Source organism: Rhipicephalus microplus, chromosome 8, assembly GCF_043290135.1.
Source record: "Rhipicephalus microplus isolate Deutch F79 chromosome 8, USDA_Rmic, whole genome shotgun sequence".
Classification (NCBI taxonomy): domain Eukaryota; kingdom Metazoa; phylum Arthropoda; class Arachnida; order Ixodida; family Ixodidae; genus Rhipicephalus; species Rhipicephalus microplus.
In genome coordinates this window covers 78,783,723-78,800,137 of record NC_134707.1, presented here as the reverse complement: position 1 = coordinate 78,800,137, position 16,415 = coordinate 78,783,723, and the positions used below count along the sequence as shown (strand labels likewise).

The 16,415-nt window shown below is 45.4% G+C and overlaps 2 protein-coding genes across 8 annotated transcripts in view; one reads left to right on the top strand and one right to left on the bottom strand.

Annotated features, from left to right (window-relative positions):
* Positions 1–16,415, top strand: part of LOC119163853 (uncharacterized) — a 129,017-nt gene that overhangs the window by 46,148 nt on the left and 66,454 nt on the right. The window lies entirely within an intron of this gene.
* Positions 970–14,764, bottom strand: LOC142769167 (uncharacterized). Its single transcript, XM_075872136.1, has 7 exons — positions 14,501–14,764; positions 13,225–13,401; positions 5,485–5,713; positions 4,024–4,177; positions 3,146–3,258; positions 1,687–1,825; positions 970–1,035 (listed from the first exon to the last, which is right to left on the bottom strand). The coding sequence occupies exons 1-7, from the start codon at positions 14,691–14,693 to the stop codon at positions 970–972; spliced, it is 1,071 nt and encodes a 356-aa protein (XP_075728251.1). The 5' UTR covers positions 14,694–14,764.

The window sequence follows — 16,415 nt, the reverse complement described above, 5'->3', positions numbered from 1 at the left end:
TGTGCCCTGCTGTATTGCTCGGGATGACCTTGTGTGTCGCTGAACATAGCAGTGGATCTCAAAGGCCACGCAGAAGGAAGCGCGTGCCGCATTGACCTCATGTGTTTATGAGTAAACCATCTTGTCTTCCAAATAAGTCATTCACATAATTTTCAATATCTATTCTAAGAATTGTCTTAATTGAAAAAAAAAATAACATATGCTGCGATATTATATGGATCGAATGCAACTTCAAACGTGAGCTAGAAATATGGCTTCCATTGTAGCATTCTTTTTTTTTCTTGAACATTTTCTTAATAACCGCAAGACTACTAGTGCTTGACCGGAAGAAAACCATCGCTTAACTAAGTGCGCGCGCCATGACGAACACTAATATGCCGGGTTTTTCTGAAAAGTAATGTAGTTGATTATACGTCATAGCGCGCTTGGACCGTTTGGAATGGATAGACGCCGGTATTTGTTCACGCACGTGAAGTTTCTCCGATGTCTGCGACCATACGGAGGGTAAGAAGTCTTTTCTGGAAGCATGATCTTTATTTCTCCCGGAAGTCGTGATTTAACGTCCGCCGAGGAAAAACACAATGGTTTACAGAGAATTTCGCTCCGATACGGGAAAATTCACCCCTTGAGTGTTTTCCCTACGATAACGGCAGAGATCTATCGTATATGCCAGAATGTCTCATTAAAGGATATCAGTCCGAGGTAGTTAATGAATTCAAACAGACTTGCTCCAAGGCTTGAAAACTCATTGTGGAGGGGATCAGTCATAGCGCCTTAGATGCTGCGATATTTTTGTAGGGGCAGCGCCTCGGGTGAAGAACAAGCGAATTCTAGAACCATTTGTTGTGTTGTAGCGATGTCTTGAATGCATTTTCAAATGATTCTATAGCTGTAATACGTGAATATCCTATGACACTGTCCACCCCGGTGAATCGGTGGTTGCGATGCACTCGGCTGCTGGCCCATAGGTCACGAGTTTAGTCTCGGCAGCAGGAGTCGCTTTTTGTTGGATGTGAAAAGGAAGCTTGACCTATACTGTGCGGCACAAGGGCGCGTTAAATATCGCCAAACCGTAAAAATTTCCGGAGCCCAGCAGTGTACAGTGTGCCTCATAACCGTTTTTGGCGGCCATCGGAATTCTTTCCCGATAGCTTCAAAGAGCAGCATCGAACTTCAGAGACTAGGTCTCAACGCAAAGTTTTAGGCTGTTGTGATGTACGCCACATTTTATAATCAAGTAGCGTAGGAACCGTGTGTCGCTAAAAATACATACATTTGTCCACATTCGGTACAGAATAAAAGCGCTTGATCCTCTTGTGAACAGCCTGATTGATTCGTTAAGGCTTGCATGCAATCACTGCTCTCAATACGAAGGTCGACTCAAGGGTGCACAATTGGTAAAACGTGAATGAGATCCTTTGAGGATGTGCGCTTAAGTTAGGTGAAATCTGAGGATGATTTCGCGCCGAGCACTTGCTGCATGACTGAAAACCCTATGTGAAACAAAATATTCAAAAGTTACCTTTCCTCGTCATCTTATGTAGAAGCGTCACGTGACTATGTAGTTGCAACACGGTTTGTATGTATGCAAGAGTCATAAGCCTGCCATAGGCTGAACGTCCTACATTATTTGAAACAATTCAAGAGAAGATAACCATTGTAACCCACAAATGAAGATATACTCACCAGCGTGTGACCATAAGGCGCCGTAAAGGAAGTCGGAAAAGCGTAGACACTCGGAGGCAAGATGACGCAGTCCTGCCTGCCATCGTCCGAATATGAAATGTGCCCGATAGCAACAAACAAGTCTGGCATGAACACTTGCCTACGTGGAAGAGACGCGAATAACAATAAATTAATAACTGCATGTACTGCGCCTGCAGCCATCCACTGTACCTATTGCAAAACCAATCCCGCCGACACAGCACTGGTGGGATGGATAGTTGCAATTTAGAATCAGAATGGTCTTTTAGAATTAGAATGTTCGTTTGTTCAGACAACTTGCAGTGAGAAGACAAGGAGCAATCAAGAATATATGGGTATTCTTTCAAGGGTTGCACGCTACGTGGTGATGATTGACGTGACGGAGCTATTACCTAGTGCCCGGAACGCCCGCGCAGCTATGGTCATATTAACAATTTTGCCAAGTGCTTCCAGGCGTTCTATATGCACAGTCTTGTGGAAGGGATCAGAACGTCCATGTCCTATAGTGGTCATGCACCCTGGAGTTATCAGCGTCTACATAACGCCTCATGTAAAGCAAACCACATCACGCATGCAATAAACATTTAAGGTGGCACCAGCTATGTCAACGGTGGTGAGTGGTGGCAGCAGATAGGCAGCTTACTTTACACTTACATCCTGGAAACCTCCGAACGTTTGTGAAGTAAGAGTAAGCTGATCCAGGCTTTTGTCGAGAGCTGTGGAGATACTGGTTTTATCCGTGCGGCTTAGCCCCGCTTATTATTTTCCTTGTCAGCTACTCGCGTGCCACTTAACGTACGTCACTTCCACGACTGAAGACCACATGAGTCACTTCTGCATTACACAGACGTCAAATATTTTTGTGTTCAAAAAAGCTTGTGAAATACATTTCAACGATGTCACGGCAGCTTGTCCCATTGCATAGTTTACCGATTGACCATTAGGTATGTTTCGGTTTTGCCGACTCCAGAATAGTTGCTTGGTGGCTTGCTGCAACTGTATCTTTCCTGGGAGATATACATCACTTTAACGCAGACACTGTTGTTTGCGTCTTTGCTTCATGAATTAAAATTTTTATTTACATGTTTAGCGGCTGATAAAAACTAACGAAGTACTCAAGGGCACACGCGAGTAAACTGCTGTGTGTCGTAGCAACAAAAACGGATTTTCGCTGCTCTTCCTACATCTCTGCTTAGAGAGACTTGTGAACTTAATATTTACTTATTTGTTTACATTTTACGAGTTAAAAAGATTTTTATGCAATAGCAATGTTTTCACGTTTTATAAACAACGAATATTAAGGTGCCTTTGACGCATAGGCTTTGTGATATAACTCATGGTATAAGAAGAGACCTCACACATACTCATTTAATTAAGACACTATATACAGGCGCAATCGTGATTATTCTTGAGTGCTTGTTAGGCCGACGGATGTACTCACTTCATGAGTTCGACGTATGTATCGAATTCACTTGGATAAACTGGAGCCACGCCCAAAGCCATCACTGTACTACTGGTGCGGATATTCTTGAGCTTGAGGTAGTCATCGAGGCCCTGCAGTGGATGAACTAGTGACTCGTACGATGAACTAAGTTACTCGTGCCTATTGTAAAAACTCAGCATTTACAACATTTTTTTTACTTTCTAAAGGTCTATGTGCATGCGTAAACATGATCGCTGAGTCATCATTTCACTGAACAACGAAGTAAATAAATAACTAAATGCTTGCGAAAACTAGAATAATAGAGACAGCAAATTATGACTATGAATATTTTATGAAGAATTTGTGCTAGTTAGTGATGTAGCCACTCAAGCAAAGATTTTGTGAAGCCTTACCTATTTCCTGTCAAAACTTCGCTAATTAGAGAGGACTGTAGACTACCGATGTTTACAAATGTTTCCACACTGCTGGCCTACCAAGGTCTGTATGAATATGCCATTTACAAAAAATAGCACATCGTGCAAGTCTCACCAGTGTTATCTTTACGGTTTAGTAAAATGCAAGTTTCACAGGTTTCACAGCATGACCATCTTATTCAGTATGCTAACTGCCCTCATTGCTGCTGAAGATTGCCCCAATAAAACCGAAAGAGGCCTAACTGAGCGCATGTAGTATTAAAGCTTTAGCCACTTGGCTAAACGGGGCAACAGAAAGTAATATGTCGGCTATCATGTTATTTCACTGAAACCCTAGCAAAAGTCAATATTACTGCTGAGAAGAGATCTGATGTAATGATAACTGCATCCGACGATTCATAATATCATTCGTTACATAGGTCATGAATGTGCGTGCACATCACTAACGATCCAGATCCTCACCTTGAGTACATTGAGGGCTTTGAATATATGCGTCGTGGAGGCATAGCTCAGATAGCTATTAAGGAAGCCGAAGTGAACGATGTTCATCGCCATGATTCGATCGATGCCACTTTCGAAGCGCTTCGTCTTAATCTCCTGCTCGACGTTTTGGTCACTGTAACAGTAGCACACACAAGAAAACGACAAACTAATAAATCAGCCTACAAAAAGTGAATAATTTTTCACATTAACCCCTTGAAAACATACAGCGAATGTACAGTTCAACGTGACGTTACCAAAATTTGTGGGGACCTCAAGCTAGACTTTAAGAACACGGTGTATAATTCAAACTTGTTATGTTCACAATGAAATGATATTATAAATTTATGATCCATGAACAATTTCACAACATAGCTCTATAAATTAAGTATGCCTTTATTAATAGCCGTGACAGTTTGGTAAGCCTCCAACATGATATGATTGATGGACGTCGTCTTCTGAAAGGTGCACATGTGCCTGTTTAAGTTGCGTCGTTTATTGGTTAGCTGGCAGAATAGAGGTGGCATGGCAAACACTGCCTCCCGGTACTTCTTGTAGCAACCAAAATGGAGTGTGACACATCAGGGATTCATCATATCTTCCAGAAAATGTAGTTCCCGTGCTGGTGTTGGTAACTTGTGGACACAAAAATGCTGGGCACGTAAGTCAGCAGTGATGTCTGACCACTTTCCTGCACATACCACGCAATGTGTTTCAAGAAGCTCATTTTGGTTTGTACCGCTACGCTTCCCCCCCTTTTTTTTGTTTACTGCGAAACTGCAGTGCGCCGACTTGCCGCATTCATGAGGTGTCTTGCAGCTTTCCCGAATTAAGACGATATCTGTCTATCACTAAATATTGATCTCCACAGGTGAGGGGAAGTACGTTGTGTCACATTCATTGGTTATCACATCCAAAGCAGGAATAGGAGGGCGACACACGATCCCCCCCCCCAATTCCACGTGTATCACATTCACAGCAGGAATAGCGAAACGGCATATGGCCTCCCCGCCCCCCCCCCGCCCCCCCGCGCCCCCTGCCCACACACCCACACATACACAGACACAGTGCAAGGATAGTGTGTGCGTGTGTCTACCTGTATTTTACTTTTACACAGTCCGATGTCACGAAAAATGCTGTTGAGCTGTCGTGCGGCGTTTAGTTTCTTCTGGTAGGTACTCGCGACAGTGAATGTTTCAGTTACAGTTGAGTTTTCGCTGGTGCAAGTGTTCTTCGCAACTGCGCAAAAAGAAAAAAAGAAACGTGTGTGGCAGAAAAACGCAGCGTAATAGTTTGTGCGTTCCCTGTTCGTGATGACTGCCGCAAGAAGTCGGATGCAACTGTTGCTGCAACAGGAGGTGGTTATTTGACTCCGTAATATACTTGCACAGTTTCCGGCATTGAGGGTTACAGGTAAAGAAAAACAAAAACAGAGCAGCTCACTCTATAGCAAAGGAGACACCAAACTGCGTGGTTTGTCCTACGCTGTTCTTGGCCCACTGGAGGAAGGTCATGGCATTCGTAGGAAGCCTGGTAGGGTTCAAACCATTGCTGCCACCAGCGTGCACCGAATCGAAGAACACCAGCGTGCACAGGCCGTCCTTGGGCAAAGGCATTCCGTCGGTGAACGTGGGACCCACGGTGCACAGGAACCGCACGGGCTCACGGCTCTCTGCAAAATACATCTACACAAGTCTGGCTGGATGACATTTCAAAGCATAAAGTATTGCTCTCTAGGCTGACGTTCTCTCTGTGCTACGACATTGCGGTGGTGACATTGGGCTCTAGCAGGAAGGCTACTCTGTAAGACGGCTGGTGTAATGAAGCATTCCTAATATCTGTTCATATATCATTGTATCACTGCGATAGCAATTATATAGACACTCTGGGCTGATCTTTGCCGTCACCATCACCTGTGTGTCCCACACGCACACACACACACACACACACATATATATATATATATATATATATATATATATATATATATATATATATATATATATATATATATATATATATATATATATATATATATATATTGTAACAGACTAGAAAAGGGTAGAGAGGAGAAGCAGAGGAAAACGAAGAGTCTTGGCACGATCGCAGTGTGCTGCCGCAAACGACCATCGTTCACCTCCTGTAAATAAAACCATCTTATCACAGCTCGCTGTTACAGTTGTGGTGGACGTGCTGGGTAATCGACACCCGAAGACGGAAGGTGAACCGCAAGTTCTTCGACGGAGCCGTCGCATTGCTGGACTTCCACCGAATCCATCTGGGCTGGACATGTCCCACAACGCAAATGAACACCGACCCCTCTCGACTCCTGCGCCGACCAGTTCGGCTCCACAACTGAGAGATGCTCGTCCCTTTGCCGGCAGACCAGATGAAGACGTCGAGGCTTGGCTCATCCATTACAAACGGGTGAGTGCCGCTAACAAATAAGATGCCGCTTCTCAGCTTTTGTACGTCGTGTTCTTTCTGACCGATACTGCATTAATGTGGTACGAGAATCGGGAGGAAACGCTAACGACGTGGGACAGATTTGTTTTTGAAATCAAAGAGCGTTTCGGCGACCCAACAACGATAAAAAAAAGAGCAGAACAGACGCTAATGCAACGCGCTCAAGTGCCAGGTGAAACTTGCACGACCTACATTGAGGAAGTCATAAAGCTATGTAGGACCATTGACTCCGGAATGTCTGAGGAAGACAAAGTCGAGCGCATTCTAAAAGGAATCGCCGAGGATGTTTACAGTTTCCTCATTGCGAAAGACACCTTGACATCTGTCACCGATGTCATTCGTCATTGCCGCAATTTTGAACAACTAAAGACGAGGCGCATCACGCCAAAGTTCGGCAGGCTGCCCAATGTGACGACCATCGCGAGCATAGACAGCAACCAGGCACTTGATCTTGCAACAACAATCCGGCAGATCGTACGTGAAGAACTCGGCCTGTACGCGCAAGTGGCAAACCGCCCAAGCACTCATCCTCCCTATAACCCACCAGAGTTCGAGCGAAACGTTGCTTCATTCTCCTCGCACCGAGTGGCGGAGGGCTTTGAGGATTGTGATGCCACACCTAAGTATCAGCCACGTCTATACGATAGAAGCCCTGCCTATGACGCACGATCACGACGAGCACAGCCACATTCTTATACTCAGGGTTCTCAGCCGGACTACGTCCCGCTGCGGCAAGCACAGTACCAACCCTACTACCAAGATGTGACTTACGACGAATACAATGAATTCCAGAGAGTGGCAGAAACCCGTTCTTTGCGTGATAACGAACTTCCTCACCGACAGCAGCGGCCCAGGATTCGTTCCATTCAAGATAGCATAAACCGTGACCATCCCGTGTGCTACAACTGTGGTTTCACTGGGCATATTGCTCGGTATTGCCGCCAACAACGGCGCCAATCACGAAGGACACCAGCCATGTCTTCGCCACCAAGACGCGGTTCTTCATATGACCAGCGGACAACGGACTTGTTTCCAAGGGACCGTTTTTTGCGCGAGACCAGACGCAATGATTCGCCAGCATCCGAGCGGAGTTTGACACCACCATCCAACCGTTCTCGTCGCTCGCCGTCTCCTCTGCGTCGTTCTTCTCCGCCGCCGGGAAACTAGCATCCGCGGCCAATGGAGGTGAGGTCGCCGGACGGTCTTTTCAAGATATACCTCTGCCTATTGTTATGATCAAAAACAAAGTGAATGTGTTGATTGATGGAATACCGACGATGGCGTTAGTTGACACTGGGGCGACTGTGTCTGTGATGAGCCTCGCCTTCAGAAACCGCTTAGGTCGCAAAGTTATGTTTTCATGGGACGATACAATCACCTTTCGTGGTGTAGGTGGCGAGTGGCTTAATCCTCTTGGTGTATGTGCTGTCAGTGTTTCATTGGCTGGAAAAGTATTTGTATCGGAATTTATGGTTTTATCTCGTTGTTCGCACGATGTCATTCTTGGTATCGATTTCCTGGAACAATGCGGTGCTTCCGTTGACTGTGGTAGTGGGGAAATATCACTAAACAATTTGTTTCCACCGTCGCTTTCCGAAGAAGACTACCGTGGCGAAGACAGGAACACACTTAGTGTGATTGATGAAGTGATAGCACCATCTTGGTGCCTGACACCCATTCAAGTCTCTTCCACAGCGGTTGATGATGCTTGTGTTGACCTCGTAGTGGGGCCTCTGTGCAAGAATTGTTTGAAGAAGGACATACTTGTGCCTTGTTCTGTTGTGCGCATGACGAAAGGAGTAGCAACATTGTGGGCGCTGAACTGTTCTGCCACGCCGGTTGTGCTTCCTCGCGGGATGAAGATAGCTCTCTTTGATGAAGCCTCATGCAACTCGATAGCAGCAATAGCTACGAACCTCCCCACCTCTTCCTCTGCTTGTGATATTCGCCATAATGAAGATCTAATGCTCGCTATGATCAGCAAGACTCTCAGTACGACGAAACGGCAAGCGCTGGTGCAGGTCCTTTCCCGGCATGTTGCTGCTTTCGACTTCAAACATAGAGATGCACCCCTTCAGTTACCCTCGTTCCGCACTCGTCACAGAATAGACACTGGCTCTGCACACCCCATCCGCCAAAAGCCCTACCGAGTGTCATCCTCTGAGCGCAAAGTTATCGCCGAAGAAGTAAAGGACATGATGAACAAATGGGTCGTGCAAGAGTCGTCCAGCCCGTGGGCAGCCCCGGTAATTCTTGCCAGGAAAAAAGATGGTTCCTGGAGATTCTGCGTAGATTACAGGCGTCTAAACACTGTGACGAAGAAAGATGTATATCCCTTACCACGGATTGATGACGTCATAGATTGCTTGCATGCCGCTTCCTATTTTTCAACGCTTAATTTGCGGTCAGGTTATTGGCAAATACCTATGGAACCCGGCGACAAAGAAAAGACTGCTTTCATAACTCCGGATGGCTTATTTGAATTTAATGTCATGCCTTTTGGCCTTTGTAATGCTCCAGCCACCTTTGAAAGATTTATGGACACAGTATTACGTGGTCTAAAATGGGAGATATGCATGTGCTACCTTGACGATGTAGTGATCTTTAGCCGTACGTTTGAGGAACATAACAACCGTCTCAGTCTTGTTCTCGACAGCATCAAAAAAGCCGGGCTGGTTCTGAATTCTAAAAAATGTCGCTTTGGCGAACGTCAAACTATCGTGCTGGGGCACTTGGTCGACAAGGATGGCGTCAGACCTGATCCTCGCAAGATAGAAGCAGTGAGCTCTTTTAAATCACCGCAGTCCGCACGAGAACTTCGCTCATTTGTCGGCCTATGCTCATATTTTCGTCGTTTTGTTCCACGATTTGCGGAGATCGTGTATCCGCTGACAAACGTCTTGCGACAGGATGCAACCTTCAACTGGACACCAGAGTGTGACGCCGCATTCTCACAACTTAAGTTTGTACTAACGTCAGCACCACTGTTGCGTCACTTCGATCCATCTTGCCCGACTGAGGTCCACACGGATGCTAGTGGTATCGGTGTAGGCGCGGTGCTTGTACAACGTCACAATGGCGCAGAGCATGTCGTGGCATATGCCAGCCGTTGCCTGAGCAAATCAGAACGCAATTACACAGTCACGGAACAGGAATGTCTGGCAGCTGTTTTCGCTGTACAGAAGTTTCGTTGTTATCTTTACGGGAGGCCATTTAAGATAATTACCGATCACCATTCGTTATGCTGGCTGGTCGGTTTGCGTGACCCCTCTGGCCGCCTCGCACGTTGGGCGCTGCGACTTCAGGAATACGACTTTACGGTGTCGTACAAGAGTGGCCGTCGTCACGCTGACGCAGACTGCCTCTCCCGGATTCCTCTTGCGACTACTGACTGCGATGCTGACAATTTTGACGACTGCCTTGCTGCTGTTACAAGCACGTTCCCCAACGCGGCTGATTTCCAGAGAGAACAACGCAACGATCTCAACTTGGATCCTCTTTTTGCCACCGCACGTGCCTCCCAACACAGCGGTCGCTTTACGGTCCGAGACAAGTTGCTCTATAAAACTAACTACTCTAGACCTGGAGCACGTTTTCTTCTAGTTGTCCCCGAGAGCCTTCGCTCCGAAGTTCTACGTGCCATGCATGACGATGCGACGTCCGGTCACTTCGGCTTCATTAGAACGCTGAACCGCACGCAGGAACGCTTCTACTGGCCCAAGATGTACGAAACAACGAAGCGTTACGTCGCTAGCTGCGAGACGTGCCAACGTCACAAGCGCCCGGCCACCGCTACACCAGGTCCCCTTCAGCCATTAACACCACCCAGCACACCTTTTGAACAAGTAGGAATTGACATTATGGGTCCATTTCCGTTATCTAACAATAAGAAGCGTTGGATAATCGTCTGCGTCGATCATCTTACGCGGTATGCCGAAACCGCAGCTATTCCCTCTTCTACCGCGGAATCCGTGGCGGACTTCTTGCTTCACTCCGTGGTCCTTCGCCATGGCCCACCGCGTGTTATTATCAGCGACCGTGACCGCCAGTTCACTGCCGATGCCGTTGAAGAATTACTACGCATGTGCACGACACAGTTCCGTCATTCCACACCGTATCACCCACAGACGAATGGTCTCGTTGAACGGACAAACAGAACGCTGACCAACATGCTTGCCATGTACGTTTCTTCCAATCATAAGAATTGGGATGAAGTGCTGCCTTTTATCACGTACGCGTACAACACGGCAAAACATGAAACAACGAACTTCAGCCCATTTTATCTGTTGTAAGCAAGGTTGCCACTAAGCCCTCTAGACACTTTCTTACCCTTCATTCTACACAATGACGACTCTGTATCAAACACCCTGTGCCTCGCGGAAGAAGCCCGTCGAATCGCTCGTCTTCGTACTCTGGCCTCTCAACGTCGTTCGAAGGAACGATATGACTACCGTCACGAACCGGTTTTATTCGAAAAAGGTGACTTGGTGTTACTTTGGACACCGCAACGCAAGCGTGGATTGTGTCAAAAGCTTCTGTCACGATATTCGGGCCCATTTGTAGTTTTGGAGCGTCTAAGCCAGCTCACTTACGTAATAGCTCGTCTTTTGTCCAATGGTCGACGATCGAGCAGAACGCAGCTCACTCACGTGGCTCGCCTGAAACCTTTCCACCCTCCTTGTGCATCATAACTCGCCCTACGGGCTTCGTCTGCTTGCCGGGGAATGTAACAGACTAGAAAAGGGTAGAGAGGAGAAGCAGAGGAAGACGAAGAGTCTTGGCACGATCGCAGTGTGCTGCCGCAAACGACCATCGTTCACCTCCTGTAAATAAAACCATCTTATCACAGCTCGCTGTTACAATATATATATATATATATATATATATATATATATATATATATATATATATATATATATATATATATATATATATATAAGGAAAGGTAAAACGGAAGCAATTCCTAGGCAACCCAACCTACCGAGAATTCGAGCCAGTGACCACTCGCTTCTGAGCGCGTTGCGTTAAGCAACAAGGCCACGCCACTCATGCTCTACATCTCACTAAAGGCGAGCTATATAGACACCATTTACTTACTGTCAATGGCTTACTGTCAGTGGACATGTAGCCACGTGTTATTTAATTTTTGTTATTCTTGTGGCGATTCATTTCTGGGTCATTCCTCTTCAAAATTACAATTTGTATACCTTAATTACCGCTTTCATGGCCGATTTCCCGTGGTGGGTGAGATCCATATATTAGGGAACAGGCAACCGAGCTGCTTCCGGCTTCAACACCAGCACTGCAATGTCTTAAACAATATAAAGTAGACGTTTTGATGAAGTGCATTAAAACTGCACTTTTCGCTACCGTCACTGGTATACTCGACGTCGACTGCCGCGACGGAAGGAAACGCCGGATGAACACCGGCGAAAACGCTGTATACAGTTTTGCCTTCGTGATTCCACTGCCTGTTGTACGAAGACCTGCAGAACAGCTCCGACGGAAGGCTAGTTGCACTGAAGCAAGGCGGGCTCGCATATGTTCCCAGATCATTACACCGTGGTCTAGGCACAGGAAGAACGTGCTGCTGCTCGTGCAAGAAACGCTGCAGCTCGACACAGATTCTACCATGCTCCCTACATTTTGTATGGGCCCTAAAGATCGTTGCCTTGTTTCGTATAACAGTCCGATGCGTTGCTATCGCATTCATTGCTTCTACCTTGTGCCGAAAGTGTGACTTTTCTGACTGTGCGCCATTTGTGGTTTTTCATTACGTAGTTCTTGTCTGGGACACAATGGCTTTGCTTGAATGCATCTTTTAAGGATAAAAGTTTCACTAAATTTTGTATAGTTTCTGAAGATCTTTGCTTTGACAGACCGATGTGTTGCTATCGCATTCATTGCTTGGGAATTGTGCCTAAACTGTGGCTTTTTCCGCCTACGTCATTCCTGGATTTCCATTACGCAGTTCTTGTCTGGGACACAATGGCTTCGCTTGGATGCATGTTTTATGAGTGAAGCTCCTCAATGTCTTGCCTTGTCTGCTGTCGTGCGCCGTAGCCGCGATGACGATGACAATAATGACGGCGACGTTCATGATCATGGACCACTGCCTTGCGCAGCATAAGACGTCTCCATATGCTCTACGATGCATTTCGTATGACTGGAAACAACCATCAACTACCAGGAGAACGTGCATGCACCTATAGTTTGTCAAGCACAGGCTAGATCCGATGCCGCAAAGTAGTAATATGATGACAAAATAAAATTCACAACTGCACATAACATACCATTCATGACCAATGAACCTTGTATAGAACTGTACAAAAATTTGTCACTCATTTACATGCGTGAGTGATCAATGCCCCGGGTGATTTATGGTAACACCGAACGATACCACTGCTTCACCCACTCATAATCATTCACTTCATGGATACGCTGTTTTTTTTTGTCTCCTATGGGCACTGCGTTTTCATTTGAGGCTAACTCATTTGTATTTCAAGCTGCGTACGTCAAAATTAAGTTACCTATTTCTTTAACGAATTTTTCTTTCTCGTTCTATTCACTTGTGTTCAGTAAACCAATGTTTCCCAAAAAATAGTAATTTCGATTAGATTATTATAGATAGTTTGGAAGCCTAATACGGCTGCAAATGCAAATTATTCAAAAAGCAATGTTACTAGCGACGACACGTTTGCAAAAAAAAAAACGTACTTGCGGTCGTAGGTGTACCAGTGAGACCTGGTGCTTTGGAAGCGAAGCTTTTCTGTTTGTGGGTCGCGGGCATTGGAGTCACCTGAGGAACTGCGCGCGCGCTACCACCCCCTCCATCTTGGCTGGAAGCTGAGCCGTCGCGGTCTTCTGACGAGTCGGGAATGTCCCCCGGTGAGACTGCGAGGAAGTTGGTTATGTGCGTGGTTCAAGATCAAGCTAATGCGTACGTCGACAAGAAAGTACTCGGTCAGGCTCAGCCCGACATGCACGTTTGAGTGCGAACGAGCCCGGCTTAGCAGAAATTTGGTGATTGTGAGTGAGGGCAGTTTCAGAACTATGGTAGTTCTGACTACAAGCACTTGTAATTGAATTAGACTGATATCTGAGTTAGCAGTTTATTCTTTGGGCATGTAAAGCAAAATACTGGTATGTCTTCGTACAGTGGCACAAAATGCAAACATTACATCCAATTAATAGGTAGCGCAACGCTACACTTCATCATATTAATGGTTTAGGTAGAGATTTTGAGGAATATTTTGTGGGAATGCATACCTTTGTGGGAGTGGTAGCGGATTTGAAATGACAGGATTGATTATTATTTTCCTCGTGACAAGATTCGCCAGCAGAAAGTTGTATGTACAGTGTGATGAGAAAGCGGCTAGGTTTCGGAGTGAAATAAATTCAGCGAAGTAATATGTAGAGACAATTCATGGTGCTAATTATTACAAATGTAGATTAGAATGTGCGTAAACGTGGTAAGAATAAGCTACTTTTACTTCAAGCCCGAGCGAGATGCATTTCTAAGCATTGCATGTATGATGATAAATCATGCAAGTAGTTCCACTATATCGGCAGACATCGTGCCCGTGAATATATTTATCACAATGAATGAAAATAAAATGAAAGGTCTATTCCACTTGTTAGCTATTAGAATGGATATAAATTTGTATTATCCGTCTAATCTCCCTCTAGAGAGGGGCGCTGGAAAACTATGGCAGGCGTAAACATTTTTAATAACACGGAATGACGTGATTCGGATGATCGCCCCTGTGTCCGTGTTTCATTAAGATTCAGCAAGGGTAAAAGAAGTATCTTTGTTGAAATTAGCCACTTGCGAACTAACGTCGGGGTTCCCCACACATTAGGCTCCATGGAAGCTACACCGACACCAGTGAAAAATGACGTTATATTTCGGGAAACCCAGCACTGAGGAATGTATCAGCAAGGTTCAACTCTATTTCGAGAAGCAGGAAACACCAAAGCAGCAGGAACTTACACAGCACAAGGGCAAAGGAAACGATGAGGCAGCAGGCGACGGATCCGATGATACATATCGAACAAACGAACACAGGAAATCGTTCGTCTTGTTCGTTGTTCCTTTCGCCCCTAGAGCATGGAAAGACAAGTGTACACGACGCGTGTGAATGTGGTGCTGTTATACCGTGCCATGTATGCGTGATAAGAAGCATGCTTATAAACTAGGTAGATTTAGGAAAAAAAAGAATCAGCAGCAACAACCCAAACACGTTCGCACTAAGCACCAGAAGTTTCTTAGCCGTCACAAGAGCATGAAAGCTACCGATTTGATCAACTGCCAGAGTTCTAACCCTCCGATCTTGAAAGAATAAAGCCCTCTTAATTCTCCGCTTCGCAAAGTGACGATTAGGATGCCCATGCCATAAATTCACGGTGAACTTCAATGTAAAGTAGTTTAAGATTAGATACCATGCAATATAGCGCTGACGACTGAGCGACACTCGCATAACAATTTCACTTGGTGCAACGAACACGATAAGCGCTCATCATGAAGAATACGCCCTCTACGCAACTTAACAGAAGCTCCTTTTTTCATTTTGCTGTCAGCACAGCCCACTCATTGGAATAGTGTGAGCTGAGTAACGCACACTGACGTGTAACACTGCACTTGCTGTAACACAAATAAGCCGCCTGAAGTTAAGGTGTTGCTGGAAGCTGGAAGAGATGAAAACGCTATGGAAAAGGTTTTTGATGAAGCCAGGTTTCAACAAGTGATCTTGACTGTTCAAAGCTGCAGCGTATATGTTCCCAGAGAAAACCTTTGTTCAAGCATCTCCTTTTCTTCCTACGCCTGTCTGGCGTTAGAATTAGTTACTTGCTGCGCACATTTCGTTTCTCCACAGAAAGTGCCTTATATTTAAGCCAGGCTAGAATGAAAACAATTTATATTGATCCACGAAGGTTTTTAGAACATTAATAACTAACTGTTTTTCAGACAGATGTCAACAAACTTCATGAAAGAGCATTGCTGCGGCGCTATGTGAATCATTTTTTTGATAGAAAAGATCCGGCGCAAATTTATTTGTTCGGGTCCTTGTCTTTAAGCGCATTCGGCGTTAAGACGGTAATCGTTATGTACCTACATGTGTTTCACCTAATGCACGCGCAATACAAGTTTTTGAATTGATGTATCATGATTCACGTTGTGCCACTGACGTAGTACATTTATTGGTGTATCATGCTACGCATGTGGCCTGATAAAGGTGTATAAGGGTGATAACGGTGTATAAAGGACCAATGTTAATGTTGTTGCCCACATGCACGGCACCAAACTACACCAGTTCGTGGCTAAGGTAGCAGCCATGCGTCAGCGCGTCATGCATTTACTTTACTTATCGTTGCCGCCATCGTCAACTTGCTGCTTTCGGAGAAAACGCAACAACGTTGTGAACATGTTCAAACGCTCCGCCTGAGAGACACATGTTCTTCTGCTCAACAACGCGTTGCTAAGTTGAAGTTAATAATAGTCAGCTGACAACAGCATGCCTTGCACACTGAATTAAAAGAAAAACACTCACCACGAAGGAAGAAAAATAAAGAAAAAACAGAAAGGGTGTCTGTTCTGTTCAGCAAGAAAGGATGCCCTACCTGGGTGTCCTTTTGCAATTCAGTAAGCATGTACCAACTAGCAGAACAAAAATGCTTATCAAGTTACTTGCTTTGTACAGCAGGGAAGCGGGGAGTACAGTAGACCAAATATTCAACTATCGTGCCAAATCGACTGTTTTCGTCTGTATACCTTTACCTTTTAACATAATTAACTTTCCAAAAGCGTGAGGAGGGGCACATGCCCATAAAGCACATGCCCTCAAAACAAGTAAGAGAAAAAAAGCGGCCAATGCGCACGAGAGGTATAGTTTTGGCCTGCTTGATGA

What these genes read in the sequence shown, in the direction of transcription:
- LOC142769167 (XM_075872136.1), bottom strand. Translation starts at nt 14,693, where the DNA reads ATGCTTCTTATCACGCATACATGGCACGGTATAACAGCACCACATTCA. An exon ending in TTCCTTTGCCCTTGTGCTGT is followed by an intron (nt 13,402 to 14,500) that starts GTAAGTTCCTGC and finishes ACTTCCTCGCAG; the next exon opens with TCTCACCGGGGGACATTCCC. An exon ending in AAGCCCTCAATGTACTCAAG is followed by an intron (nt 3,259 to 4,023) that starts GTGAGGATCTGG and finishes CATCCACTGCAG; the next exon opens with GGCCTCGATGACTACCTCAA.